At 38.6% G+C, this 25,255-nt stretch overlaps 1 protein-coding gene across 1 annotated transcript in view; it reads left to right on the top strand.

Annotated features, from left to right (window-relative positions):
* Positions 1-25,255, top strand: part of DIP2C (DIP2 disco-interacting protein 2 homolog C (Drosophila)) — a 693,228-nt gene that overhangs the window by 408,480 nt on the left and 259,493 nt on the right. Inside the window, exons 6-8 of the mRNA XM_006887669.1 lie at positions 16,868-17,002; positions 19,561-19,680; positions 20,783-20,980. Coding sequence (XP_006887731.1) covers positions 16,868-17,002; positions 19,561-19,680; positions 20,783-20,980 — 453 coding nt within the window. The remainder of the gene's footprint in view (positions 1-16,867; positions 17,003-19,560; positions 19,681-20,782; positions 20,981-25,255) is intronic.

The following is a 25,255-nucleotide window of genomic DNA, read 5'->3' as shown; positions in this document are numbered from 1 at the left end:
TGGCAGACATACAAGAATTTAATGAAACAGTATAGGAGCAAGAGTCTGTGGTGATCAAGGAAGAAATTCTAGCTTCTCTGAAGGAATTGGCAAAAAATAAGGTCCCAGGAATTGATGCCATACCAACTGATATACTACAACAAACAGATACTGTCCTCAGTGCGCTCATCAAGTTGTGCCAAGAAATCTGGCCAACTGGAAGAGATCTGTATTTGTTCCCATTCCAAAGAAATGTCACCTGACAGAGTGCCGAAATTATAGAACAATATTATTGATATTTGTCTTGGAGAAAGTAAGACCAGGCTGCTCCTTGGAGGCAAGGATTCTGAAGATTCGTCTGACACACTTTGGACATGTTGTAAGGAATGACCAGTCATTAGAGAGACACATCATGCTTGGGAGGGTGAAGGGACAGTGCATAAGGGGAAGGCCCTCTATGAGGTGGATTGATGCAGTGACTGGGGTAATCAGGGTCAGTGTATCAGAGGCAGGGCAATTGGCACAGGACAGAGCAGGGTTTAGGGCTGTTGTATGTAGGGTCGCTATGAGTCGCAAGCGACTTGATGGAACATTACAATGAAGACAACAAGTTGACTTGAGAGTAAACATAATCTTTTTGGTTTATATTCTCCTCTATATCAACTCTGTAGAATCCATTCTTTTTTACTTACTCTGTGGCAAGTTTGGATTAACTATTCTCTTGTATCATTAAGAGAGAGAGAGAGGGAGGGAGGGGGGGGGAGAGAGAGAGAGAGAAAGAAAAGAGAGAAAAGAGCAGCTCTGGTGGCCTAGTGGCAAGAAGCTGTGCTGCAATCCCAAAGGCACTCAGTTTGAGGCCACCATCTGCTCCATGGGAGAAGGATATAAAACAACCTGTTTTTCCCCACCCATATCTTTCCTCCAGCTGGATATTCAGGAGCTCTCTCTTTACGGGAGAGTGCATTCTTATTCATTAGAGAGACATACAGATACTTTAGTCTAATGTGTTTTCTACTCATTTATGCTGAAATATGCTCTTCCTAAATGAAATGTTAATAGTGCTAATAAATAAAGCAGGACGTTTTTAAGTGGCATTGCCATTATTTTGGGAATCACTTAGGAAAGTAGGAGAGCTGTAGCCAGTACTACTTTAGATGGCTTTTTGCCATCAATATTTAGGTGATCTGTTTGTTGGCTGGCTCATCTTATCGCGTATGGAGATTGAGTAAAGGCACAGCTCCCTTGTACTGGAAGAAGCACAGCACTGGGATGCATCTTCCCAAGTTTCTTGAAAGTAGATTAAAAAAAAACTCCATCAGAATTATGAGAGGAAGAGGGTCAGAGGTTATTGATAAGAACTATGTCTGTGTGAAACCTCAATGAATAAATGGTATCTTCTCCTACTTCTCTGCCAACCCCGCTCTGTCTCTCATTGAAGTCCATGCCATGAGCTCTCACACTGTACACAAGGGACTGTGTGAGGGTATTTGGGGCAATTTTTTTTTTAACATTTAAATAATAACTTTTGGGATTTTTTTAAATTTGGATATACTGCAAACACAAACAGTGTTTAAAATAAATTTAATGACTTCCTTCATTAAAACTGCTGTGTGAAGGAAGGGTGGTTAACCATTCCTAAAGGAAGCATGTTAAAAGGTGCACTGCCTGTTGTAGTTCTGTAGCTCCTCTTAGCTCTATTTGTCTGACATAGCTGTCTAGGAAAACCTAAATTTAGAAAACAAGTAAATGTAACAAAAGAATTATGTATTCCATAAGTATATGAGACTCCCACATTGCTTATTTTTTAGATCTTTCACTACTTGACGCAGAGTCATTTCAAACTGACCCTTCAGATGGAAGTCAGAGGGAAGGCCTTGTGTTGTTATTAGGAGGCTTTAATGCTTAGTGAGACTATGAACAACAGATACGAGCCTTACCCTCTCCTGCTAATGACCCTGTATAGATAATTCTTTAAAGAGCTCTGTGCTCTTTAATATTGGATATAAATGATTCCCTGTGGCTAACCCAAAGGTATGTGGTTCAAGTCTCCCAGCTGCTCTGCAAGAGGAAGATGAGCAGTCTCTACCCGTGTGATTATTGCCTCTGAAAATCAGGGGACACCACTACTCCTCTTTTAAACTCACAAAAGGGAAACCATATGCAGTGATTAACTCATTCATAAATAGCTGTTCTCTTGATAAAACTCTTGGAACTTCTAATCCTTCCAGCTCCTGCTACCAAGGGATAGGAACTGAAGGGTTAAGGGGCATTTCAGGATGTTGAGAGGGGAGAAACCACCCAGGAAAGGAGAGTGAGAATGGTTACACAATCCAAAAAAGGGAATCGCACATGTATAACTTGTTGGATTGATGTATGGTTGGCCATGTATATTCTCCGCAGCAATAAAATTGAGGGACACACCTCCCCCCCAAAAAAAACCCCACGACATTACTCATGAATGTCAGGTTTCAGTGTAACCTAAATAGAGTTTTTAAATTTTTTAAAAGTTAAATTCACTTCAGTAATTTTTAGTTTGGCACTAAGATAAATTCCTAGAATATCTGTGATTTTTCTCTAAATAGGAAGAAATTTTTGGAAGGAAAGCAGTAACCAAATAATAAAACTTGAGAAAAGGAACGTTAAAGATTTTTTTTAAAGTGCCCATGGAAAAGACTTTTTAAAAGTCCTTGGCAGCTGTTGAGCGTCCGTTGAGAGCTCCAGAAAGCTACCGATCAAAGAATGGCACCGTATGTATGTTTTAAAGAATTTACAGCAAAACACTGACTTGTATTTGCAGAACCTTGTTTTAACAGTGTAGATATTTCTTTTGCCTAAAGGAATAAATTCTCCAGGACCACGAGAGTTGGTCACAAAGTGTGCTATTCTTGTTACCAAATTGTTTGTAGAAGCGAAATTTGCAGTCCTCTTTGGACTTTTGCTGCTCCTGTTAGGTACCATCTAGTCAATGATGACTCACAGCAACCCTGTGAACAACGAACAGATTGTAACCTGCTTCTATCCTGTGCCATCCTCATGACCTCTTACGTGCTCAAGTATGTCAGTTTCTCCATAAACTGTTTATAAAGGTTGTGCTATACCTTACATGATTCTGAATGATCATACTAATTTTGTATAAGATGCAAAAATCCAATTCAAGTGTTTTGTTGTTTTTTCTACTGTTGTACTTTCAAACCTAGCATGTCATGCTTGCTGCTTTCATACTTAAGAGCATTGGCAATGGCGCCTCCAATGTCATTCATCTTTAGGAAACTAAGTGTACTTTTCCTGAGACTGAAGAATCTGTACCTTTGTATTACCATTATGGTAACTTCCCTTGTCACAAATAGAATTATACATTTACTTCATTGCAAGACCTTTGTCCATAGTGAGGACTGCATTTTGTATAGTATTTTACATTTTTATTTAAGTGAAAATTTTAAATGCCTATTTTTTTTGTTTGGTCATTCTTGCACAATCTGTCCCACACCACCAATTGTCATAGACACCATGAATGATCCTAAATAATTCATTCCACATTGTACTTCCCTTTACCCATTACCATAAGTGTTCATTTTCTATCAGTCAGTTTTCTGCTTTTCCCTCTCTCCCTGCTTGGTAGTGGTGATTGTTATGTGCTATAGAATTGCTGGTGATGGTGACGCATAGCAACCCTATGTACAACAGCTCTGAAGCCTGCTCTGTCCTGAGCCAGACTCCTTGACTCTGATACACCTACCTTCTTTGCCCAATCACTGTATCAATCCATATCCTCCTGGGACTTCCTCTCCTGTGCTGTCCCTACACCCTTCTGAGTCCATCTCCAAGGATCTGTCCCTTCTGGCCACATGCCATACTAAATTGATTCTCTGAAGATAAAATAATGGATGTGGCTATGTTCCAATAAAACTTTATTTACAAAACAAGTAGTGGTCTAGTTTACAAAACAACTACTTATTTACAAAACAACTAATGCTCTAGCAAAAACATTCTCTAGCCTTTTATACCAGTGATCTTATACAGGGATTAGTTCTTATTTGTAGCATATTTCCCTAGGCATAATGTCCTCTAGACTCATCCCATGTTGTGTAATGTTTAACAAACTATTTTATTAGAAAATATTTATTAAAGTCTCTGTGTATATAACATTTATAAAGCAATGAAAAAATAAGGAATTAATACTCCTAAAATATTTTCTTAGTATCAGAACTAAGGAGCATAACTTAAAATTAACTATTACTAATTTCATAGATACTTTTGAACTTATAGAAGTAACTTACTTTTAAAAAAGCTAACTACAGTTTGGAAGTTTACATAGCAAATCATTTTATTCAATCACTCATTAATGCACTTTTGTTCTGTAATATTAATCATAATACCCACAGTGTCTGCTTATTAATTCATTCTACATTGTCTTTCTCTTCACCCATATTAATACATTTTCATTATCTAGTAATTAATTTTCTGTTTCCCCACTTCCCTCCTTTTTAATCATCCTATTGAATCTCTCTGTATGTAAACCTATTTTAGCTATTTATTATAGCCATCTTAGAAGTGTACTTGGAAAATTAAAAAGATAATTTTAAAATTTTATATTGGTTTGCTTACGAAGTTCATATATATTGTGTTTCACACTAGTCTTCGTTCACCCTGTGTTTCATACATTCTTTCCCATGCATTATGTTTTATAAAATTAATCAACATTGGACCTTGTCTATCATTACCCTGTCTTTTCAGGTCCCCTCTGAATCCTTCCCATTTCCTTCACTCACTCCCTCCACCCACCAAATTGTGCAACCTTGTAGTTTTGCCTCTATCAGTCTTCACCCCTTTGCTCCCACTCCTCCCCCTGTTAGCCCCCCATACAAAGGAGGGGGGAGTTACTATTTAGCTATATAAAAATAGAGACATTGGTGAAAAACAAGATTAGCATTTGTTAGAGTAAGAAATAAGAGGAGCATAGTTAATATTATTGATGTCTATTTAAAATGGCATTTTGTACATGTTGTCGTCATTATGTGCCTTCGAGTCGCCTGCAACTCATAGCGACCCTATGTACAACAGCCCTAAACCGTGCTCTATCCTGTGCCAATTTTATTGTCTCTGATACACCTACATTTTTATGTACATTTTATACATGTTGTTGTTGTTGTTGTTATGTGCCATCGAGTTGCTTGCGACTCATAGCGACCCTATGTACAACAATCCTAAACTCTGCTCTGTCCTGTGTCAATCGCACCATCTCCAGCACACCCATCCTAATTACCCAAGTCACTGAATCAGTCCACCTCATAGGGGGCCTTCCCCTTCTGCACTGTCCCTCCCCCCTACCAAGCATGATGTCCCTCTCCAAGGACCTGTCCGTCCTTGCAGCATGTCCAAAGTATGTTAGACAGAGCCTTAGAATCTTTGCCTTTCCAGGATGAACCTGTTTGTTTTTCTAGCAGTCCATAGTACCCTCAATACTCTTCTCCAGCACCACAGCTCAAAGGCATCAGTTCTCCTTCTATCCTCCTTGGTCATTGTCCAACTCTCTGATGCATAACAAGTGATTGCGAAGACCATGGCCTGTATCAGACGCACCTTAGTCTCCAAAGAGACACCATTGCTCTTCAGTACTTTGGAGAGGTCCCTAACAGCAGACTTTCCCATGGCAATACGTCTTCTAATTTCCTGACTGCTGGTGCTGAGAGTGTTGATTGTGGAGCCAAGCAAACTGAAGCTGTGTACAATCTCAATCTCTTCACCATCCATCCTAATGCTGCCAGTTGGTCCAGTGGTGAGAATCTTTGTCTTCTTGACATTGAGCCTAAGTCCATATTGGAGGCTGCAGTCCTTGACCCTCTGCAGCAAGAGCTTCAGGTCCTCCTCAGTTTCATCAAGCAGGGTTTTATTAATCTGTATATCTCAGATTGTTGATAGATCTTCCACCAATCTTGACCCCACATTTCTCCTCATAGAGCCCAGCCTCCCAGATAATCTGTTCTGCATACAGGTTGAAAAGGTATGGAGACAGGACACATCCCTGGTGTACGCCCTTTCCAATTTTGAACCATGCAGTGTTTTCTTGCTCTGTTCTGACAACTGCCTCTTGGTCCAAGTATAGGTTTCTCATTAGCACGATCAAGTGTTCTGGTATTCCCATTCTTCTCAGAGTCAGCCACAGTTTGTTATGATCCACACAGCTATTCATCTTTTAGATATATATTGCTCAAGTCTCTGTAATATTTAGTTAGTATATATACAGATCTAAAGACAGAGTCTTTATCATCAACACATGTAATTGCAAATACCAGAATGTTTTAGAATACATTTGATATTAATGGTGGTTCTGTTTCTGCTATTTGCATCTATAAACATATTTTATCAGGGTTCACTTTTACATCTGGCCCTGCTCAGAGAGAAAAGTATAAAGTGAGTAATATTATTTCCAGATAATGAATGAATCCCATATACATATTTGTAACTTAATTATTCTCAAACCTGGCAACTGAAACTTTTGATTCGAGGTTCTGCTTTATTGAGGAATTTATTGAGTATATGAATAGCTACAGTTGTGATAAATTTTCCTAATTTATTTATGTGTAATCATAAAAAATTAAGGAATTCATTTCTAATATGTTGATAAGCAGTTTTTAAGATATAAATAATGTAGTGAATGTGGTTATGTTGGCAAGACCTGCATGCTTGGTGCTGGGCCCCAATTTTGATTGGATCTGGGTGCTGTTCCTTACTTGTTCTTAACTGGGAAATTCTTGTAATTTTTAGGGTAACAGCAAGCTTTTCCTGTAAAATTCTGGAAAGTAAATAATTTAGGGTCTCTGTTAGAACTACCCCACTCTGCTGTTGTAGTATGAAAGCAGCAACAGACAGGATGTAAGATAGTATACCGGATGTAAAATAATGCATGTAGCAGTATTTCAGTAAAACTTCATTTGCAAAACAAGTACTGGTCTAGTTTGTTCAGCCTAGTTTTCGAGCCTGAAACCACACTGAGGAAACTGGTGGTATAGTACACAGCAAGTTGCAAGTTGTGCTCGCAAAGCTAAAGGCAGCTTGCATCTGATGCTTCAGAACCAGCAGCAGCTCAGCTCAGAAGCTTTCTCTCACTGTGCTCACAGCCTCAGAAGCCTGACTCAGGGTTACTATCAGTTGGAACTGGCTTGGTGGCAGTGATTTGGGTTGGTTTTTGTTTGTTTGTTTTGCTGAAAAAGCAAACAATAAAAGGATCTTGAGTGATGAAGGAAATGAGAAAGATCTGGCAGGGATCTGGAAAGAGTGTAATTGCTACAGTTCACTGGTGATTAATAGGCGTAGTTCACTGGTGATTAGTTGTGTAAAACATAATGAATGTATGAAACACAACGTGAATGAAGGATAGTGTGAAACACAGTGTATACGAACTTTGACCAATCTAAAGGAAATTCTTTTTAAAAAAGGATATGGGAGTCAGACTTCCCATTTTCTACTAATAATAGCACCTGGACTCAGGCCTCAATCATTGTGAACCCTTTTTATTTCCCTAGTTGTACAGCTACCGCAGTGTGTCCTACAGACTTTCTTCCCTCTCGTCATTACTGATGCCTGCTCTTCTCCAGACTCTCTTACCTATCAACTGGACCATTGCAATCCCTGCTCACGCTACATTCCAGCCTCCCCTCAACCTCTAGAGTACTCTTAATTTTGAGGTATAAATATCATCTTATCTCTTTTAAAAAATGCCTTTTAGGATTTTCAACTTCCAAAATGATTTTGCTTATTAGGTTTTTGTATGTACAATCCATATAATTATTTTAGGGCCAAAAGTTTCTCAACTCTTGATCTGCAACATTTTAAAACACACAGAAATGCATTTATTTCTATTTTCTGGTGTTCGAATGCATTGAACACTGCAATAATGCAGTCATTTGCAACTTCATGCAGATTAGTTATATGTGCACTTTCATAATGAATTTGAATTTGTAAATATGAACATAAATAAGCTATTGTCCAAAATGAAATACTTCTTTTCTAATGTTAGAAAATCAAGCCCTGATAATGTGGTACATTACATATGGGGCTGCTAACAAGAAGGTCAGCGGCTTGAGTACACAATGAGTATTTATTCCATTCAAGTCTCCAGTAGCAATGCCAGGCAGAAGGAATTTGCAGAGTTCTCACTCAAGTGGATGCCCTTTGACTTGCATGACACATGGCTCTTTCCAGATTCCTTTCTCCATGAGTCGTCTAGATGAATGAAGTACATCGTAAAACTGCAGCTGTATTTTATTTGAAAGATTTGTGTTCTGAGTTTTGCAGTAATTTTATAACCAGCCCATGCATCAAATGATGAGTCTATAGAGAACTGCAGATACAACACCCAAGTAATATGAGTCTAAAAATTAGGCAGATACTCTCTCCCAACTTTGTCTCCACATTCTCAGCAGTACATTGGATTGACAATCACATCTAAAAGTCACCGTGTGTCGTCTGCCAGGAAACTGGAGCAAGTAGGCAGACAAAGTGGTCTGATTGGGTTGTGTCATAGGCAGCCCATTTCCCGACTGGCCCCTATATTGCTTTTAATTCTCTGTGTACAATGGCCATCAAATTAAGTACAAGAAACGAGAAGTTGGGCCTTTTTAAATTAAGTGTTCCAAAATTCAGGTTAGTCAACTAGCAGGTCCTTTGAGTGTTCTATTCATTATCCTTTGTCAGTTAATAGATTACAGGCACACTGCTTTCAGTGTATTGAAACTAGATATTCCATTTTTCCTTTCTTCATTCACAAGTTGTTTAGGGACTGAAAAAGTAATTAACATGACTTAAAAGTGGAATCTATCATCATTGGACCATTGGAACTCCCTGTTGTACAGTTAGAATTAAAGAATATTTCTTTTTAGCTGTCTTGATAGCTACATGCATCTTATCACCACTTGTACTCTACTGTTCATTAACTTACTCGTTCATGTATTTATTCATTTCTTCAACTATTCATCTAACATTTCATATAATGTACTTATATATAATGTATATGAAATGAGTACATGCGAGCTAGGTGATAGTATAAAAAAACAAAAACAAAGAAATAAAAACATTGCTGCCAAGTAGATTCTGAATCACAGCAACACCGTTAATTAGAGAGCAGAACTACCATGCAATATTCTTGCCTGTGGTCTTTATGGAAGTGTATCATCCACTTCCTACCTTCCTGCCACCAATCTTTTGGTTAGTGGCTGCATGGAAAACCATTTGTGCCACTCAGCATAATAGTAAGATGTAGTATAACATAACCTTTGTTTAGTATAACGCCAAAAATTTGCTGACATCAAGTCAATTCCAATTCATAACAAACTTGCCTTGGGTTTCTGAGGGTGGTGGCCTAGTGGTAAGAAGCTGCACTATAATCCTGAAGGCATGCAATTTGAATCCACCAGCTGTTCCATAGAAGAAAGGTGGGCAGTCTCCCCCTCTGCGATTAACTGCCTCTGAAAACCCACCAGAAGGTCAGCTATGAATCGCTTTCAACTTGATGATCCACAACAGATGTGAGGTGACTGCCCATCTTTCTACACAGATATGTTCATGGATTCAAACTGCCAGAGCCATGCAGCCAAACTTTGTTTAGCCGCAGAATATGACTCTGCCACCAGAGCTCCGTCAGCATGTCAGGATATTACAGAACTGGACGGGCAAGTGAAGAGAAGTTTTTTTGGGGGGGTTGTGTTTGATGTTTATTACTGCTCTTCTCCCCTCAAGAACAGGTGTCCTTGAACCTTTGCCTAGGGTGTGGACAATGTTTGGTGGAGCTCCCAGTTGTAAAACAGGTTTGGAAGCAGGAGTGGCATCCACTTCCTAAACCACATGCCTGTGGAAACTCTATGAACTTGGAGAAATGACGATAGTTATGGGAAGGCGTTAGGTCTTTTATTCATAGAGTGCTATGAGTCGTGCTCAACTTGATGGCAGTCAACAACAACAGCAACCCAGTAGAGAAAGTAAAATAGAGATTTGTAAAATCAGGTGACTGGAAAGAATCAAACCAAGAGAGCAAATAGCATTCCTAAAGCAAAGTACCATAACAAAGACCAGCCAGCACCATAAAATTACTCATTGCCAAGAAGTAGTTGCAAAAATAAGATTAATCTTGTTGGCACAGTTGAAAACCATAGAGTTAGGGGGAGGATGTCAAAGAATGAATTGGGACCCCTGAGCAATGGAGTCAAAACAATTAGTACATTCTCTTATTTAACATCGTTTGATTGCATTGCTCTCTGACTCATCTTTTATGTGTTTCTTGAATTCTAAATGTCTTTTGGAATGCATGTCAACTGTTGAGATCAGTAGTATAATAAGAATACATGTGTCAGACCCTAGTTACTGGGAGATCAGATGCACAGGAATTGCAGCCATGGAACCATTTGGTGAAGAAGAGACCAGAAAAGGCTTCAGATAGAGATGACACCTGGCATATGTTTGAAAGTGGACTGTTATTCTTCTCTTAAAGAACAGTGTGATCTTGCTGAACAGAAACACAGTCCCTGTGATGAGTTATTAATATTCAGAATATTCCTGTTGCCTGTGGAACTTTTGACACCTTCCTGGAGCAAGTGAGCATTTTAAACTTCTTGAGCTCCACCTCTGACCTGACTTAATTTTTCCAGATATACCAACAGGTATTTTTTTAAAGTGTCTGTTACAGGCAAGGCTTTTTAAAATACTCTTGTATAGATAGGCAACTTCTCGAAGTGTTTGGAATCCTGATCTTTACCAAAATAGGGAAATGTGTATCACTTTAGTGGCAGAATTTTCCTTGGCTTCCTAACAGAAGCCAGCTGCTGGGTTTATGATCTGACAGTGATAGCATATGCAAGGAGTTTGAAAAGAAGGGGGAGGGGCATGACATAAATAAACTTGGAAACCACTTTGAAGTCACCCAGCTGTCACTGCTCCTATTTTTTAATCACCAGATGCATTGGAATCATTATTTTCTCCCAACTTCAAAGTATAAACACTATGGTATTCTTGCCATCCAACCTAGAAACTGATTGGATACTACCGATGATGCAGCCACTGTGTAAATTAAACACTCAGTTAATTCTGAATAAAAGTAAAATGCTGGAAACTAATATTTCAGGTGCTTCTATTGTAAGAGGCTAATTTGAAAATTTGCTTATCATACTTTAGCCACAGTTGTATTTGCATTTGAAATTTATATCCCATTGAGTGTTCTTCTTAAAAATGAGGGTTGGAATTTCAGAGAATCACATTAATTTGAATCAAAACAAAATATATGGCAAAAATGGCAATTGGGGGAGGTGAGAAAAACTCACAACCTCATTGCTATGGATTTGGATCCAACTCATAGCTGCCCTTCCATTGAGTTCCGGGGGTTGTAAATCCTAGAGCTGCTGGAGGATACGAACTGCCATGGGGCACAGCCTTGGAGGTAGGCCACCCCAGATCTTGAGGTGCCAAGAAGACTGAATGCAATATGGGAAACACTGGGCGATTCGAAGTGCTCTCTTTCACTTCAACTTTAACTACCTGTTATCCTGCTCGCCTTTTCCCTTCTCTTGGTACTCATAGGTCTACTTAGATTTCTTTTCTCCATTCCTTTCTTCATCCTTTTCAAAAACATTCCTTTTTAGGTATAAAGATCTTAAGATTGTTCTTAAAGTTAAAAGGCTAGAGTGCACTCACACTCTCTCGCTCCCTTTCTGTTGCTTATATTGTAATTGAATCATATAGCTAGCTTTCCAGTAGGTTTGCTGAGACTTTAAATTGTACAGGAGAACATTGCCTGAATTTTTCCCTTGGAGTAGCTGATGGATTAAAACTGCCTGCCTTTGGGTTTACAACACAACTCCTTTCTCATTAGGCTACCTCACAGAAATAAGATGAGAACTGCAAAACTCAACTTTCTGCTTGATGGTCTGTATTTAGGGAACTGGTTATTGGGGTACTTTTATTTATATTAGAATCTCTTCACTCATCAAATATTTGTGTATATAATAAAAAAGAAAACTATGGATGTATATTTATTTATCTCATTATAACACATAAAGTAGCTATTATTATTGCTTTCATTTTACTGCAATGGAAAATAAAGCATAGAAAGTTTAGGTAACTTGTCCAAGGTGACTCAGCTAATCAGCAGTCAAGCAAACAGATTGCCTCATACCTGCTGGGTTACTTTGCCTGGAGTGGAAGAGATTCCTACAACAGTTCCAGGTAGTATAAGATGGATAATCACTATACAAATCACTAATTCACATTTGAAATGTAGCTAACCTAGCTAGGAATGCAAATTAATACCTTCTCAAACTTAGATTCCATTTCATAAATATTGTATAATGCATGCAGACTTGCTTCTGTATATATTTTTGGCAGCTGTTACAATTTTTCCCCCTTGAGTTACAGATGGCTTTGTTGAAAGAAATAGTTAATTTTGGGTTTAAAAATTTAAAAAGGAAGAGAAGCAAATGGGGGTAGAACAGATGAAACCTTGGAATTAAGAAAGAGGAAAGTCAATTTGGACTTTAACTGCTGTCCTTGTGAGGTCTGAAGGTTGAGGAGATGTGGTTGAGGCAGCTCTAGGAGGGTGAGGGAGGAGGATGGTGAGACAGCGATTATACCAAAAACGTTTGAAACATTAAGATGGGAGAACTTTAAACAGGGAAATTTCATATGTTTATATCTCTTTAAACTAGTAAAGAAAAGATACTGCTGGAACATATCTATTTTATAAGGATTAATGAACAAAAATTGTGTAGTATCCATTCAAGAAGGATGGACAATATTAACAGCCTCTGAAAACCCACAGGAGGCTCAGCGTGGTCGGTTCTGACTCAACAGTACATCGCGACAACAATAGTATCCATCTAAGGCATATAAAATGCCATTGATATTATATCTTTGATGTAACATCTCTAATGCTCTTTTTAGTAAATCAAAAGTTATTTTCCTCATTTAAATAAGTATTGGATATTAGAATTCATGCTGAAGGGTGAAGACTGCTGTGCCTCTGACATACAGAATGGCATCTTTTATACATGTAACTGTAAACAAATGGTTTTTATTTTGGGGTTTCTTTTCTTTTATCTCTTTTAAAAATTTTTCGTTATTATTAATTTTAATGATAATTTATAAAGACTTTAGATTTCCATTCATTCATTGTTGTACTTTTCTCCCTGCTCACTCCTCCCCCCAGTACTCTCTTCTCTTTGAAAAGTAAAAGAAAAATTATTTCATTGTTGTACAGTTCCTCCCCTGCCAGGTCCACTCCACTAAGCAGCCTTCATTCTGGACTCCTGTCATGACAGTAATACCTAATCACATATCCCTTTTAAACAGTTTTCTCCTTCATCGGTTTCAATGCAGTCTACATTATTTATCCCATCTTTCTTAGTCTCCTCCTAACCCTGATGTCAGTCCTGTTTTACAACAGTGGCACCATGCAGTATTTGTCCTTTTGTGACTGAGATATTTCACTCAGCATAATGTCCTCCAGGGTCACCCATTTTCAATAATATTGAAGGAGTTCCTTGTTTTTCAATGCAGCGTAGTATTCCATTGTGTGACTATACCACAGCTTCTCTATCCATTCGTTTGTTGATAGGCTCTTTGGTTTTTTCCAATTCTTTGCTATTGTGAACAAAGCAGCAATAAACATTGGTGTGCATATATCTGCTTGGATGGAAATTATGGTCTTTTGGGGGTATATCCCAGTAGTGGAATTGCTGAGTCAGCGGGTATCTCTATTTGTAACTTTTTGAGAAAGCACCACACCACCTTCCATAGTGGTTGCACCAAACAAATGGGGGTTTTTATTAGTTGTTTAGCACTGTGCAGGCTAAAACAATAAAATAGCCAATATTTCAGAACACTTTTCTTCTATCAGAAAATATCCCAAGAAATTTGTAGATGTTAACTCATATTAGCCTCTAAAAACACTAAAGTATATTAGTTATCATTCTGATTTTATAGACAAACTGAAGCAGAGAAATTAGATACATGTTAAGATTTCTAAGAACTTGTACATTGAAATGCAGATATTGGTCTCTCTAATTCCAAAACTTGAGCTCTTAATTGCCTTTACTATGATAACAAAACACAAAAACAAAAACAATTCATTGCCATTGAGCCAGAACCAACTCATAGCTAGCTCTCCAGCAGGTTTTCCAAGGCTGTAAATTGCTTGAGAGGAGATTGCTGATCTTTTTCCCACAGAGTAGTTGGTGAATTCAAACAGCCTGCCCTAGGGTTGGCAGTACAGGTCCTAAACCACTAAGCCAGTAGACTCTCTGCTATGTTTTTATGTATCATCAAGTTGAAATCAATCCATAGCTGACTGTCCAGCAGGTTTTCAGAGGCACATGTGAGGATACACTGCCCATCTTTCCCTTGTGCGGCAACTGGTGGATTCAAACTGCATACCTGTGCATTGGCAGCATAACTCCTTACAAGTAAGCCATCAGAGACAAGGGAAATTGTTCTCTTCTGTGAACACACCCATAGTCATACTATCTATCTGTTGGTTGCTTCAGAACATCATTTCACTCCTTGATATCTCTGTTGCTAATGAAATTATGTCCAAAACTTTAACAGTTCCATTTTGAGCTGTATAAATGACCTTACAGGTTATATGTTGTTGTTGTTGTTGCCCATGACTCATAGTGACCCCTGTATACAATAGCTCTGAAGTCTGCCCTGTCCTGAGCCAGTCTCACTGATTCCAGCATATCTAACCAGCATACTGTTGTTCCAGTTCCTGTGTAAGTCCATCTCATCCAAGGTCTTTGTCTCCTGCACTGCCCCTTTACCTTTCCAAGCATGATGTCCTTCTCCAAGGACTGGTCTCTCTTGGCCATGTGCCCAGACTATGTAAGACAGAGCTTCAAAATCCTTGCCTCCAAGGAGAAACTTGGTTTTACCCTCTCTAAGACAGGCCTATTTGTTCTCCTAGAGGTCCACGGTATGATCAAGACTCTTCTCTAGCACCACAGCTCAAAGGTATTGATTATTCTTCTGTTATCCTTAGTTAGTCCAGCTCTCTGATGCATAGCAATTAATTGTAAAGACTATGGCCTGAATCAGACACACCTTAGTCTCTAGACTGTCATCTTTACTCTTAAGCACTTTGGAGAGGGCCCTGGCAGCAAAAATCCCAATGCAATTCACCAGGAGTGTCCACTATGGAGTTGAGTAAGCTGTAATTGTTAACAACTTCAGTCTCTTCTCCATCCATTATGGTTCTGCCAGTTGGTCCAGTGGTGAGAATCTTAGTCTTCTTGATGTTGAACTTAAATCTATATTGAAGACTACAGTCCTTGATCTTTTGCAGCAAACGTTTCAGGTCCTCTTCACTTTGGGCAAACAAGGTGTGTCACACAGGCTATTAATGAGACTTCCTCCAATCTTGATGCCACATTCCTCCGCTTACAGTCCAACCTCCTGAATGATCTGTTCGGCATACAGATTGAAAAGATATGGAGACAGGATGCACCCTTTCCTGATTTTGAACCATGAACTGTTTCCTTGCTCTGTACTTATGACTAATCCAAGTTTAGGTTTTAAAGGAGCACATTCAAGTATTCCAGGATTTATGTTCCTGGGAAGTTACCCTATATGACAAGAGTCAGTGTGAAAATGGAAGAGCAGGAGCACTTGGTCAGAAGAAGACAGTCTGGAGCAGAGGCTCAACAGCAAGGACCTTTCATCAGATCTGAGACAGAAATCCTTCCCTAAACTGATACCTTGGATGTAGACTTAGAGGCTCCTAAATGCAAGAGAAACTGGGAGCAGCATGAGAGACCACTAGCAGTGTGAGACATTAGGTATCAAAGAAGTGAATTGAGACCTAAACCATAATATCAAGGGTTGGTTCGGGGGACGGGATAGGCGAGAATAGAAGGTGATGTTAGTAGAGCGAGGAAAGGGACGAGTCAAAACACATGTGCCAAGATACAGGTTGTGGGGAGGGGACCAACACTAAATCTTGTATAAAGGGGGAAGTCTTTCATCCCCTCCTCTATGTAAAATGCTTGTCTGTCAGATATTGTTCTAAAGCTGAGCATTCAAATTAAGACAGACTGTGAAGGAGGATTGGCCGTTCACTTCTGAAATAACAGGCCTTTGAAAACCCTATGTACAGTTGAGCACACTTAGACTAGCAGATATGGCACCTGAGGCTGAGCCTTCAAATTTGTAAACACAAAGGAGAAGGAACAGTTGTAAGCAGACACTAGTGATAGGAAAGTAGAATGTGAAGAGGATGAATGTATGATAATTGGATATTGTTAAGAAAGAAATGGAATGCATAAATTTTGACATAGTAGGTATTAGCAAAACGAGATGGGTTGGTATGACACATTTTTAATCAGACAATCATATGATCTTCTATGATGGCGATGAAAAAGTAAAGATAAATGGGGTCACTTTAATAGTTAAAAAGGTCATTTTTTGATCCAACTTGAAATATAATGTTGTGAGTGTTCACTATCATTGAAATATATGCACCAACATCCAGAGCCAAAGAGGAGGATATGGATGATTTCTACCAACTTTTGTGGTCAGAAATTGGTCCAACATGCAACCCAGATGCATTAATAATGGGTGACTGGAATGCAAAAGTTGGGAACCAGGAAGCAGGATCAGTAGTGGAAAACATGAAATTGGTGACAAAAATGAGGCGGAGGATAGAAAGGTTATATAGAATTCAATTTTTGTGGAGATTTTTGTAGTTGCTTTTGGAGATTTTCATTGAACAATGTTTTATCCAATAATATGCCAAAGAATAAATACATGATTATCTCTGTGACATTTTCAGGCTTTCTAAGTTTGATGCCTTGTCAGTTAATTAGCCCTCTAGCAGAAATATCAGAAAACTTGTTAATTTACTCCTTTACAGAAAATCATTCTGCACCTCCTGATGTAACCACTTACACCTCAGAACACTCGATACAAGTGGAGAGACCACAAGGCTCGACAACTTCGCGGACAGCACCAAAGTACGGCAATGCCGAGCTCATGGAGACTGGAGATGGTATGTCTCAGAGTCAGTGTTCTTCCTTCTTTATAAACTTTAATATCTGCAGCTGGCTTTTCAATGCCCATGCCCCATAGATGTACTGTAGGTTCAGAAAGAATCTAATTTACCAGGTTATAACCCTCACATATAAGGTGACATAATCATAAGAAATATTTTCTCCAAGCTGGTACTTCCTTGCAGCAAAGTGTTAATGTAGCCATTTCATCATGAGGTTGCATATTTGTGTAAGTAGCTGATTTTTTTTCTGATTAAAAAATGTTGTTTAAACAATTATGAAATGCAAAAGGGGGGAATCACCTAATATGAGCAAGCCCAGAAATTACTGTATTTCATGAGCTTTCTAGTTAATATATTTGAAGTCTGTCTGGTTCCATCCCTAGAAGGTGTTAGCAATTAACCTCATTTTACAGACAAGGAAACTGAGCCACCGAAAGGACATCAGTGGTCAAGGTTTCTAGGAATTTACACAGCTGGGACTCAAAACTCAGGCTTTTTTGGCTCCAAAGTCTAAGCTCTTAACAGCCTCTACTATGATAGACAAGACAGATTAATCTTGAATGCTTTTCTGTTTCAGTGTTTGCTTTAGTTCTGCTAAATTCGTATTGAATTAATCATCGTTCTTATTATTCTTATCATCCTTTTAATAACTCTGTTGTCTTTGAAATTTACCCTCTCAGCCTCTGTTCCCCCAGGAAAATCTGAATCATCTCTAGTCCAGTCCAGTGTTTCTCTATGGAGACATCCTGAGTCAGAGTCGCACAAGGACTCATGTTAAATTGCAGATATTGAGCCTCCGTTTAGGCTTAATGAATCAGAAGCTGAGATGGGAGTGTGTGAATCCTGGTATGGTTCTTAACATGCTTTAAACGGAAGTTGGAGAACCACTGAATCATCTTTGATTCATTTGGACCCAAATAAGTGGGCTTGCTTAGTGGAAGGCATTTTCTTTAGATACTGAGAATGAAAGCATTCCATTTAATGTCTCATTTCTCCCAGTGTCAGCAAAGTAGTTTAGGTTACATACTGAGATATTTTTATTTGGCCAAGAGTTACCCTGGAGTCAAATCTTTTTTACTCAGTTTAGTAGGCAATGTCGAGTTTTTAAAGGGATGAACCCCAATTACTTATTGAGCTTCAGATTACTGTACATACCCTAAATTCATACTTGCTGGGTCAGTATTTCCTGGTGCCTCTCGGCAGAAATAAAGATTACCTGCAGAGCATACATTTAATTTGGCGAAGATTACCAACTGATTTGTCCTCTCTCATTTATTTTCATTCTTATTTAGACTTAAAAAACATCATGAGCTTTTCAATTATTGATGAACTTAATCCATTATTGTAAATATTAAATTTATTATAAAATTGAGGTTATTTTTTTATTACGCAAGGGTAAATACATGGTAATATCCTCTAGTATAGAAATATTTTTGTTTCCAGACTTTCCAATTGCTGCAGCCCAGGCACAGCAGCTGTTGTGAAGATGACACACGACTGGCTGTAGTTTTGTGCTGTTACGCCACTGTGAGTCAGAACTGATGGCCACTGCTTAACAGCAACAATAGCTGATTCTTTAAATGTTACCTCGTTACTCATTAATGTGAATAGAACACAGAAAGACTTGCAGTGAGGGTTCATTAAGCCTAAACTGAGGCTCAGCATCCATAATTTAACACGAGTCCCTGTGCAACTCTGACTCAGGACATCTCCACAGAAAAACATTGGACTGGACTATTATGACTCAGATTTTCCTGGGGAAACAGAGGCTGAGGGCAAATTTCAAAGTACAGTTATTAAAATTAAGAGGATAAGAATAATGATGATGATTAATTAAACAAGAATTTAGCAGAACTAAAGCAAACACCTCAACAGAAAAGCATTCAGGATTAATCTGTTTTGTGTATTATAGTAGAGGCTGTTAAGAGCTGAGATTTTGGACACAAAGACAAAGAACCTTTCAACATGGTGACTGTAAGTCTTGAACTCAGGGCCTTCAGCCTTCTGTAGAAATTCTTCTGGCTGTCATCAGGATGTATCTGGGCAACGACAGTTAGCTGTCCATTAGTGAGTTATAGTCTAGACACCAAGGGCAACCGAAACATTTGAGTGTAAGTTCACCAGAAGAATCTTCTTCCTGTCCTCAGGGAGGAAACACTACACAGGTAATTGGAGAAGTGCTGCTCTAACAGTTTCCCCAGCTGTTCCTAAGAAAGAGGCACCTGATATCCTTAGTAGAGGACAAATACTGTTTAACAGTTTAGAAGTGAGATCATACCCAGTATGCGGTCCAGAGGGTTTGCTCGACAGCATCAGTGCAACAGTCTGTCTTAGAAAGATGCAGCATAGAATCATTTCTGCGAGGGTCAGCTGTGAGTTGGTGCCCACTTGACGACAGACAGCAACAAGTGGTACACAGTAGTTAAGGTGTTCACCTGCTCTTCACTCCCCTGGAAGAGGCAGTGAGCTCTAGTTCACAGCAGCCTTTGTTGTGCTTTGAGCTTGTTCTAACTGTGATGGTGGCTGACAATCAGGTCATCTCGCCTGTCTTTTAGGAGTACCAGTAAGTAGCCGAGTATCAGCCAAAATTCAGCAGCTTGTCAATACCCTCAAAAGGCCGAAGCGACCACCGTTACGAGAATTCTTTGTTGATGACTTTGAAGAATTATTGGAAGGTAAAAGAACCCTTTACCTTCCTTTGTTTCAGAGGTTACTTTCCACTCATAAATGCTACCAAAGCCTACTACATTTTTTAAAGGACAAATAAAGTTGACATTCACAAAAACGATGGGAATCTCGTAAGAATATGTAGATGCTGAACCCAGTGAACACTATAAAGTGCAAGTGCCATTGGATAAACATCCAGAAGTGATTATTCGTTGTGTTATCCTCAGCAGTATGTAATTTTATTCTTTGAGCTGAAGCTCTTTTTAAGAGCTCTATATGTTTACAGAAATGCAAGTAAATAATAGCTAACCTTAGCTAGCAGCTAAACCATTTTCTCTGAGTAAATTTGTAGAAGATAGCATGAAGCATGGTATCAGGGAATGTCTTTCCCTCACTCTTCTCAAGGCAGGTGCCACAGTCTTATACCACGGGTGCTTGCTAGTTGTTCCACACTTCTGTTAAGATAGAAAATCTGCTTACTATAGCAAACTCAAGCTACATATTTTCTTATTCTTTATACCACAAGTCAGATATAATATTCTAACCAGCAGGTGGAAATTGTCACTAATAACCTATAAGAGAGAAATCTTTTCCAGACGTGGGAAAAAATAATTTCAGATTTTTACTAGTGTAAGCTAAAGATTGAGCAGGTATTTTATTAGAGTTGTTGCTTATTATAGATACCTTACTTATTTCTGTTTACTGATAAAAATATCTTCTCTTCACTTACTGTTCCCAGTATTGGCAACAGAATTAACTTTGCATCTAAGAATCTAAGCGTAAAAAAAATTAATTTAGCAAAGTTTGGTTTCTTTGGAACCCAAAGTATTAGAGTGTATCAGAAATTGGCATCCTATTTCTGCCAATGACACATTAGACTTTCCCCTGCTTTCACTTGGTGAATCTATTCTGCTGTTACCTGTGCTTGCCATCCTAATGTTCCCTTGCAAATTAAAAAGAAATACAAGCTTCTTTTAAAATCATGAAGCTAGAATGCAAATCACAGTTCTGATTTTAGCAAAGCATATGCATTTTGTCAACTAATTTATGCTTTATGCATTCTTTTAAAAATAATTTGTAATTTTTTAACATTTTTTGTGTTAAAATTAGTTCAACAGCCAGATCCAAATCAACCAAAGCCAGAGGGAGCCCAGATGTTGGCCATGCGTGGGGAGCAGCTAGGTGTGGTGACCAATTGGCCACCGTCTTTGGAAGCTGCGTTACAGCGGTGGGGAACCATCTCGCCCAAAGCCCCCTGCTTAACCACTATGGACACCAATGGAAAACCACTGTACATCCTAACTTACGGTAATTGTATACAGTTATGTTTCTGTTTTGTTTGCTCTTTTTTACATATTTTGCAAATAACTTTGGAGAACTTTTTTTTCTCTTCAATGCTCAAAGGGAAGTCTTACTTTCTCCTTTTGTGCTCTGTCATGGATGTAAAAAGGCCTGTAGACATTTCACCTCAGTGTCCAGCTATCCCTGATACATAGTAATACCTGAATCCATATTTTATCTATTGAATTGTTTTTTTAAAACTGGATAAATTATGTATATTGTATTGAAACAGATGAGGGAAAGAACAGATTAGAAGTGATATACGATTGAGTATTATGGTTAGTACAGGAATCCAGAATTAAGGTTGCATAGAGAAGTGTACTCGGGGTGGGGTTGGAGGGAAGGGACGTGGGAATTGTATACTAATGGAGGAATTTTTTTTCTTTTTTTTTTTCTCTCTCTTCGGAGAGGGAAGGGAGCTGGTGGGGAAGGGTGGGAAGGGAGAAAATTGCAGCAATGAATGAATGGAAATCCAAAACCTCTGTAAAAAAAAGAATAAAAAATAAAAAATTATAATAAAAAAAATTAGAGTTGATGTAGAACAATCATTGGTACTTTTCAGTTTTAAGATTTGAAATTTTGGGTGAATTTTCTGTTTTGTAGAATAGCCTGTATTTAAGACCCAACTCAACTTCTACTACTGAAGCATTCTTCACTTCCTCTTCCAGGAATGTTACCTCATTCTTTTCTCTTTACTCTTTATCCTATGATAATTAGCACACAGTTCCATTCCTTATATTATAATTAATTTCATTGTATTATTTTGTTGTTATTACAGAACTTATATTCTTATAAATAAGAACTTTATCTCGTTTTTTAATGCACTCATTAAAGTACTATTATTTCTCTAGATAAGCACATATTAATGACTGAAATGAATTACCTTGTTCCATGTTCATGTCAACCCATGGAAAGCAGATCTTATTCTTATTTTACAGATGAGGAAAAATAATTTTAATTTTTATAACTACAAAAGAACCTCACAATTGTTGTTCAAGGAATTATTACTTTGCATTTGGGAAATTAAACTACTACCATTTGCATAGGAAGCTATATTAAAACACCATTTTTCTTAAAATAAATCATGAAAAATAACATCTGCCTTTTTTAATAATTGTTGTTGTTGTTGTTATGTGCCGTCGAGTCGTTTTCGACTCATAGCGACCCTATGCACAACAGCCCTAAAACCTGCTCTATCCTGCGCCAACCGCACCGCCTCGGACACACCCATCCCGATTACCCCAGTCACTGAATCAATCCATCTCATAGAGGGTCTTCCCCTCCTGCGCTGTCCCTCCACCCTCCCAAGCATGATGTCCCTCTCCAAGGACCCGTCCCTCCTGGCAACATGTCCAGAGTATGTCAGATGAAGCCCCAGAATCCTTGCCTCCAAGGAGTAGCTTGGTTTAATCCTCTCCAGGATGAATCTGTTTGTTTTCCTGGCAGTCCATGGTACATTCAGTACTCTTCTCCAGCACCACAGCTCAAAAGCATCCACTCTCCTTCTGTCCTCCCTAGTCATTGTCCAACTCTCTGATGCATAACAAGCGATTGCAAATACCATGACCTGTATCAGGCGCACCTTAGTCTCCAGAGAGACACCGTTGTTCCTGAGTACTTTAGAGAGGTCCCTAACAGCAGACATTCCCATCGCGATATGCTTTTTGATTTCATGACTGCTGGTGCCAAGAGTGTTGACTGTGGATCCGAGCAAACTGAAGCTGTGAACAATCTCAATCTCTTCGCCATCCATCCTGACGCTGCCAGTTGGTCCAGTGGTGAGAATCTTTGTCTTCTTGACATTGAGCCTCAGTCCATACTGAAGGCTGCAGTCCTTGACCCTTCGCAGCAAGGGCATGAGGTCCTCCTCAGTTTCAGCAAGCAGGGTTGTGTCATCTGCATAACGCAGATTGTTAATAGATCTTCCACCAATCCTGATGCCACAATTCTCCTCATAGAGCCCAGCTTCTCAGATAATCTGCTCTGCATACATTTTGAAAAGGTATGGAGATAGGATGCATCCCTGGCGTACACCCTTCCCAATTTTGAACCATGCAGTGTTACCCTGCTCTGTTCTGACTACTGCCTCTTGGTCCAAGTATAAGTTTCACATTAGCACAATTCAATGTTCTGGGATTCCCATTCTTCTCAGAGTCAGCCACAGTTTGTTATGATCCACACAGTCAAATGCCTTTGCATATTCAATGAAACACAGATAGACATTCTTCTGATATTCTCTGCTTTCAGCCAAGATCCATCTAACATCAGCAACAATATCCCTAGTACCACGACCCCTTCTAAACCCAGCCTGGACTTCCTGCAGTTCTCTGCTGATGTGCTGTTCTAATCGTTTTTTTACACAGCCTTAAATGTATTGCCATCCCCCCACAGGAGTAAATTGCACAGCAGGAGATAGATTGTCCATCTTTTTTTCCCTGTCGTTGATTGCAACCATCAGAGAGGCACCACCTTTGGTTATCAGTGCAGCTCCACCACCAAAGCTCCCTCCAGTCTGAAACAGTAAATTAAAGGGACTGTTTAAAGTCTGAGTTTACCATTTTGTTTTTGTGAAATATATGAAGAAGAAAGAGTATTCATTTTTCAAAAGGATGCTTAACTTACTTGAAGTAGAAGATGAAAGTACATTATTATATCAAACTTACATGTTTCATTCGGCTGGTTAAATAATATATAAGAATATCTATGAAAGAGAATCATTCATCTCTGCGGAAAGGAAGAAAAAGAAAGGGGGTAACATGAGAGAATGGAGGAGGGAAAGCCCTGACAGTACTGAAGTGAAGCTCTTACCTAGAGAAGACAAGGCAGCTAAATGGCTTGGTAGAAAATTGTTGCTTACATTTTTTTAATAAATTGATTTGGTGACTACTTTTAAAATTATTTTAGTGAAATTAAATTTTTTTCTTAGAAACAACTGGTCAGTTAGGATAAAATATTTTAAAACCAAGTATATTATGAATCAAAGTTTGGATACCATAGGAGAGGGACTGGGCATTTAAGGAGAATGATAAGTCAAGGTATTGTGCTAACTTACCTCAGTAAGATAATGTATAATCCCTACCTTGAAGATAAGTAAGAGCTGGGATGTTAAAAGGGGGGGAAAGTGTCCACAAAATGTTCCTCAAGCCTTTCTTAGCAGCTTCTGGATTCAGGCTCAGATCTGCCTGATTTGAAGGTTATGTTTTTCACCCCATCATACTATCTTCTGAGCCAAAAGTTTTTCTTTGCAGAGAAGTATCAAGTTCATGTAGGCGTTAAGGTTGTGCTGCAGAAAGCAATTTCTCACTTTATCTTAGTTTGCACATATTATTTCTCTACCTTAGGAATCAGCTCCGCTGTAAATCCAGGTGACTTCTCTGGGTGAATGACTGGCCAGTTTTTTTACTGATAGATTTAAGAATTCAGAATTGTCATTTCGCTTTTAGTTTTTCCGTTTCACAGAGTAAAGTGAATATAATGTACTAAAGTTTTGAACAACTTACAGGCAAATTACTTTATAGGGAGATTTTCCAATATCTGTTGTCATTTGTTTGCTGTGATATGATTCAACTCCTTTATAGCAATATAAAATCAAACCAGATCACTTTTATCACGTAGATTCTAGCATATAGTGAATAACTCTAAAACAGAGTAGGACTACTCATAGGATGGCCAAGGTTGCATATCTTGACAGCAGACTGTCTCATCTTTTCTCTGTGGAGTGGTAGCAGATTTGAACAATAGACCTTTTGGTTAAGTTCTTCACTCACCTTGCCATCAGTGCTGCTTTTATAACTATATACAATGTATAAATCCTCCCCGTTTTTGCATTCAGAAAACCAGACATATATCCTGGCTAGTTTCCTGAAATATCAAGGATTTCTTTAGAAATGTTTAGCATATTAATATTTGAGGAGCTCCTATCTCTGTTTGCCTTTGTGGGGGGTGGGATGCAAACAAAACCGTTCCCCTCCTTTCTTCTCTGTATAGCCTGCAAGGATAGTATATAGAAAAAAAAAAAGCCAGTTTTTTGAGTTGATTCTGACTCAGTGGCAACCTAGTGCACATTAAAGTAAAACATTGTTCCTTAGGGGTTTCAATTGCTGATGTGTTTCTCTTGTTTTTAAAATAGGTTTTTTATTTTATACTAGTTTACTTACAAAGTCTGTATACATAGTTTTTCACAAAGATCTTTACAATTTCCTTTGCCCACCCCTTCCTCCACTCATTAAATTTTATGATCCT

Source organism: Elephantulus edwardii, unplaced genomic scaffold, assembly GCF_000299155.1.
Source record: "Elephantulus edwardii isolate Elephantulus edwardi_28Jun2011 unplaced genomic scaffold, EleEdw1.0 scaffold00060, whole genome shotgun sequence".
NCBI lineage: Eukaryota > Metazoa > Chordata > Mammalia > Macroscelidea > Macroscelididae > Elephantulus > Elephantulus edwardii.
The sequence above is the reverse complement of the archived record's forward strand: the minus strand, read 5'-3'. Positions and strand labels throughout refer to the sequence as shown.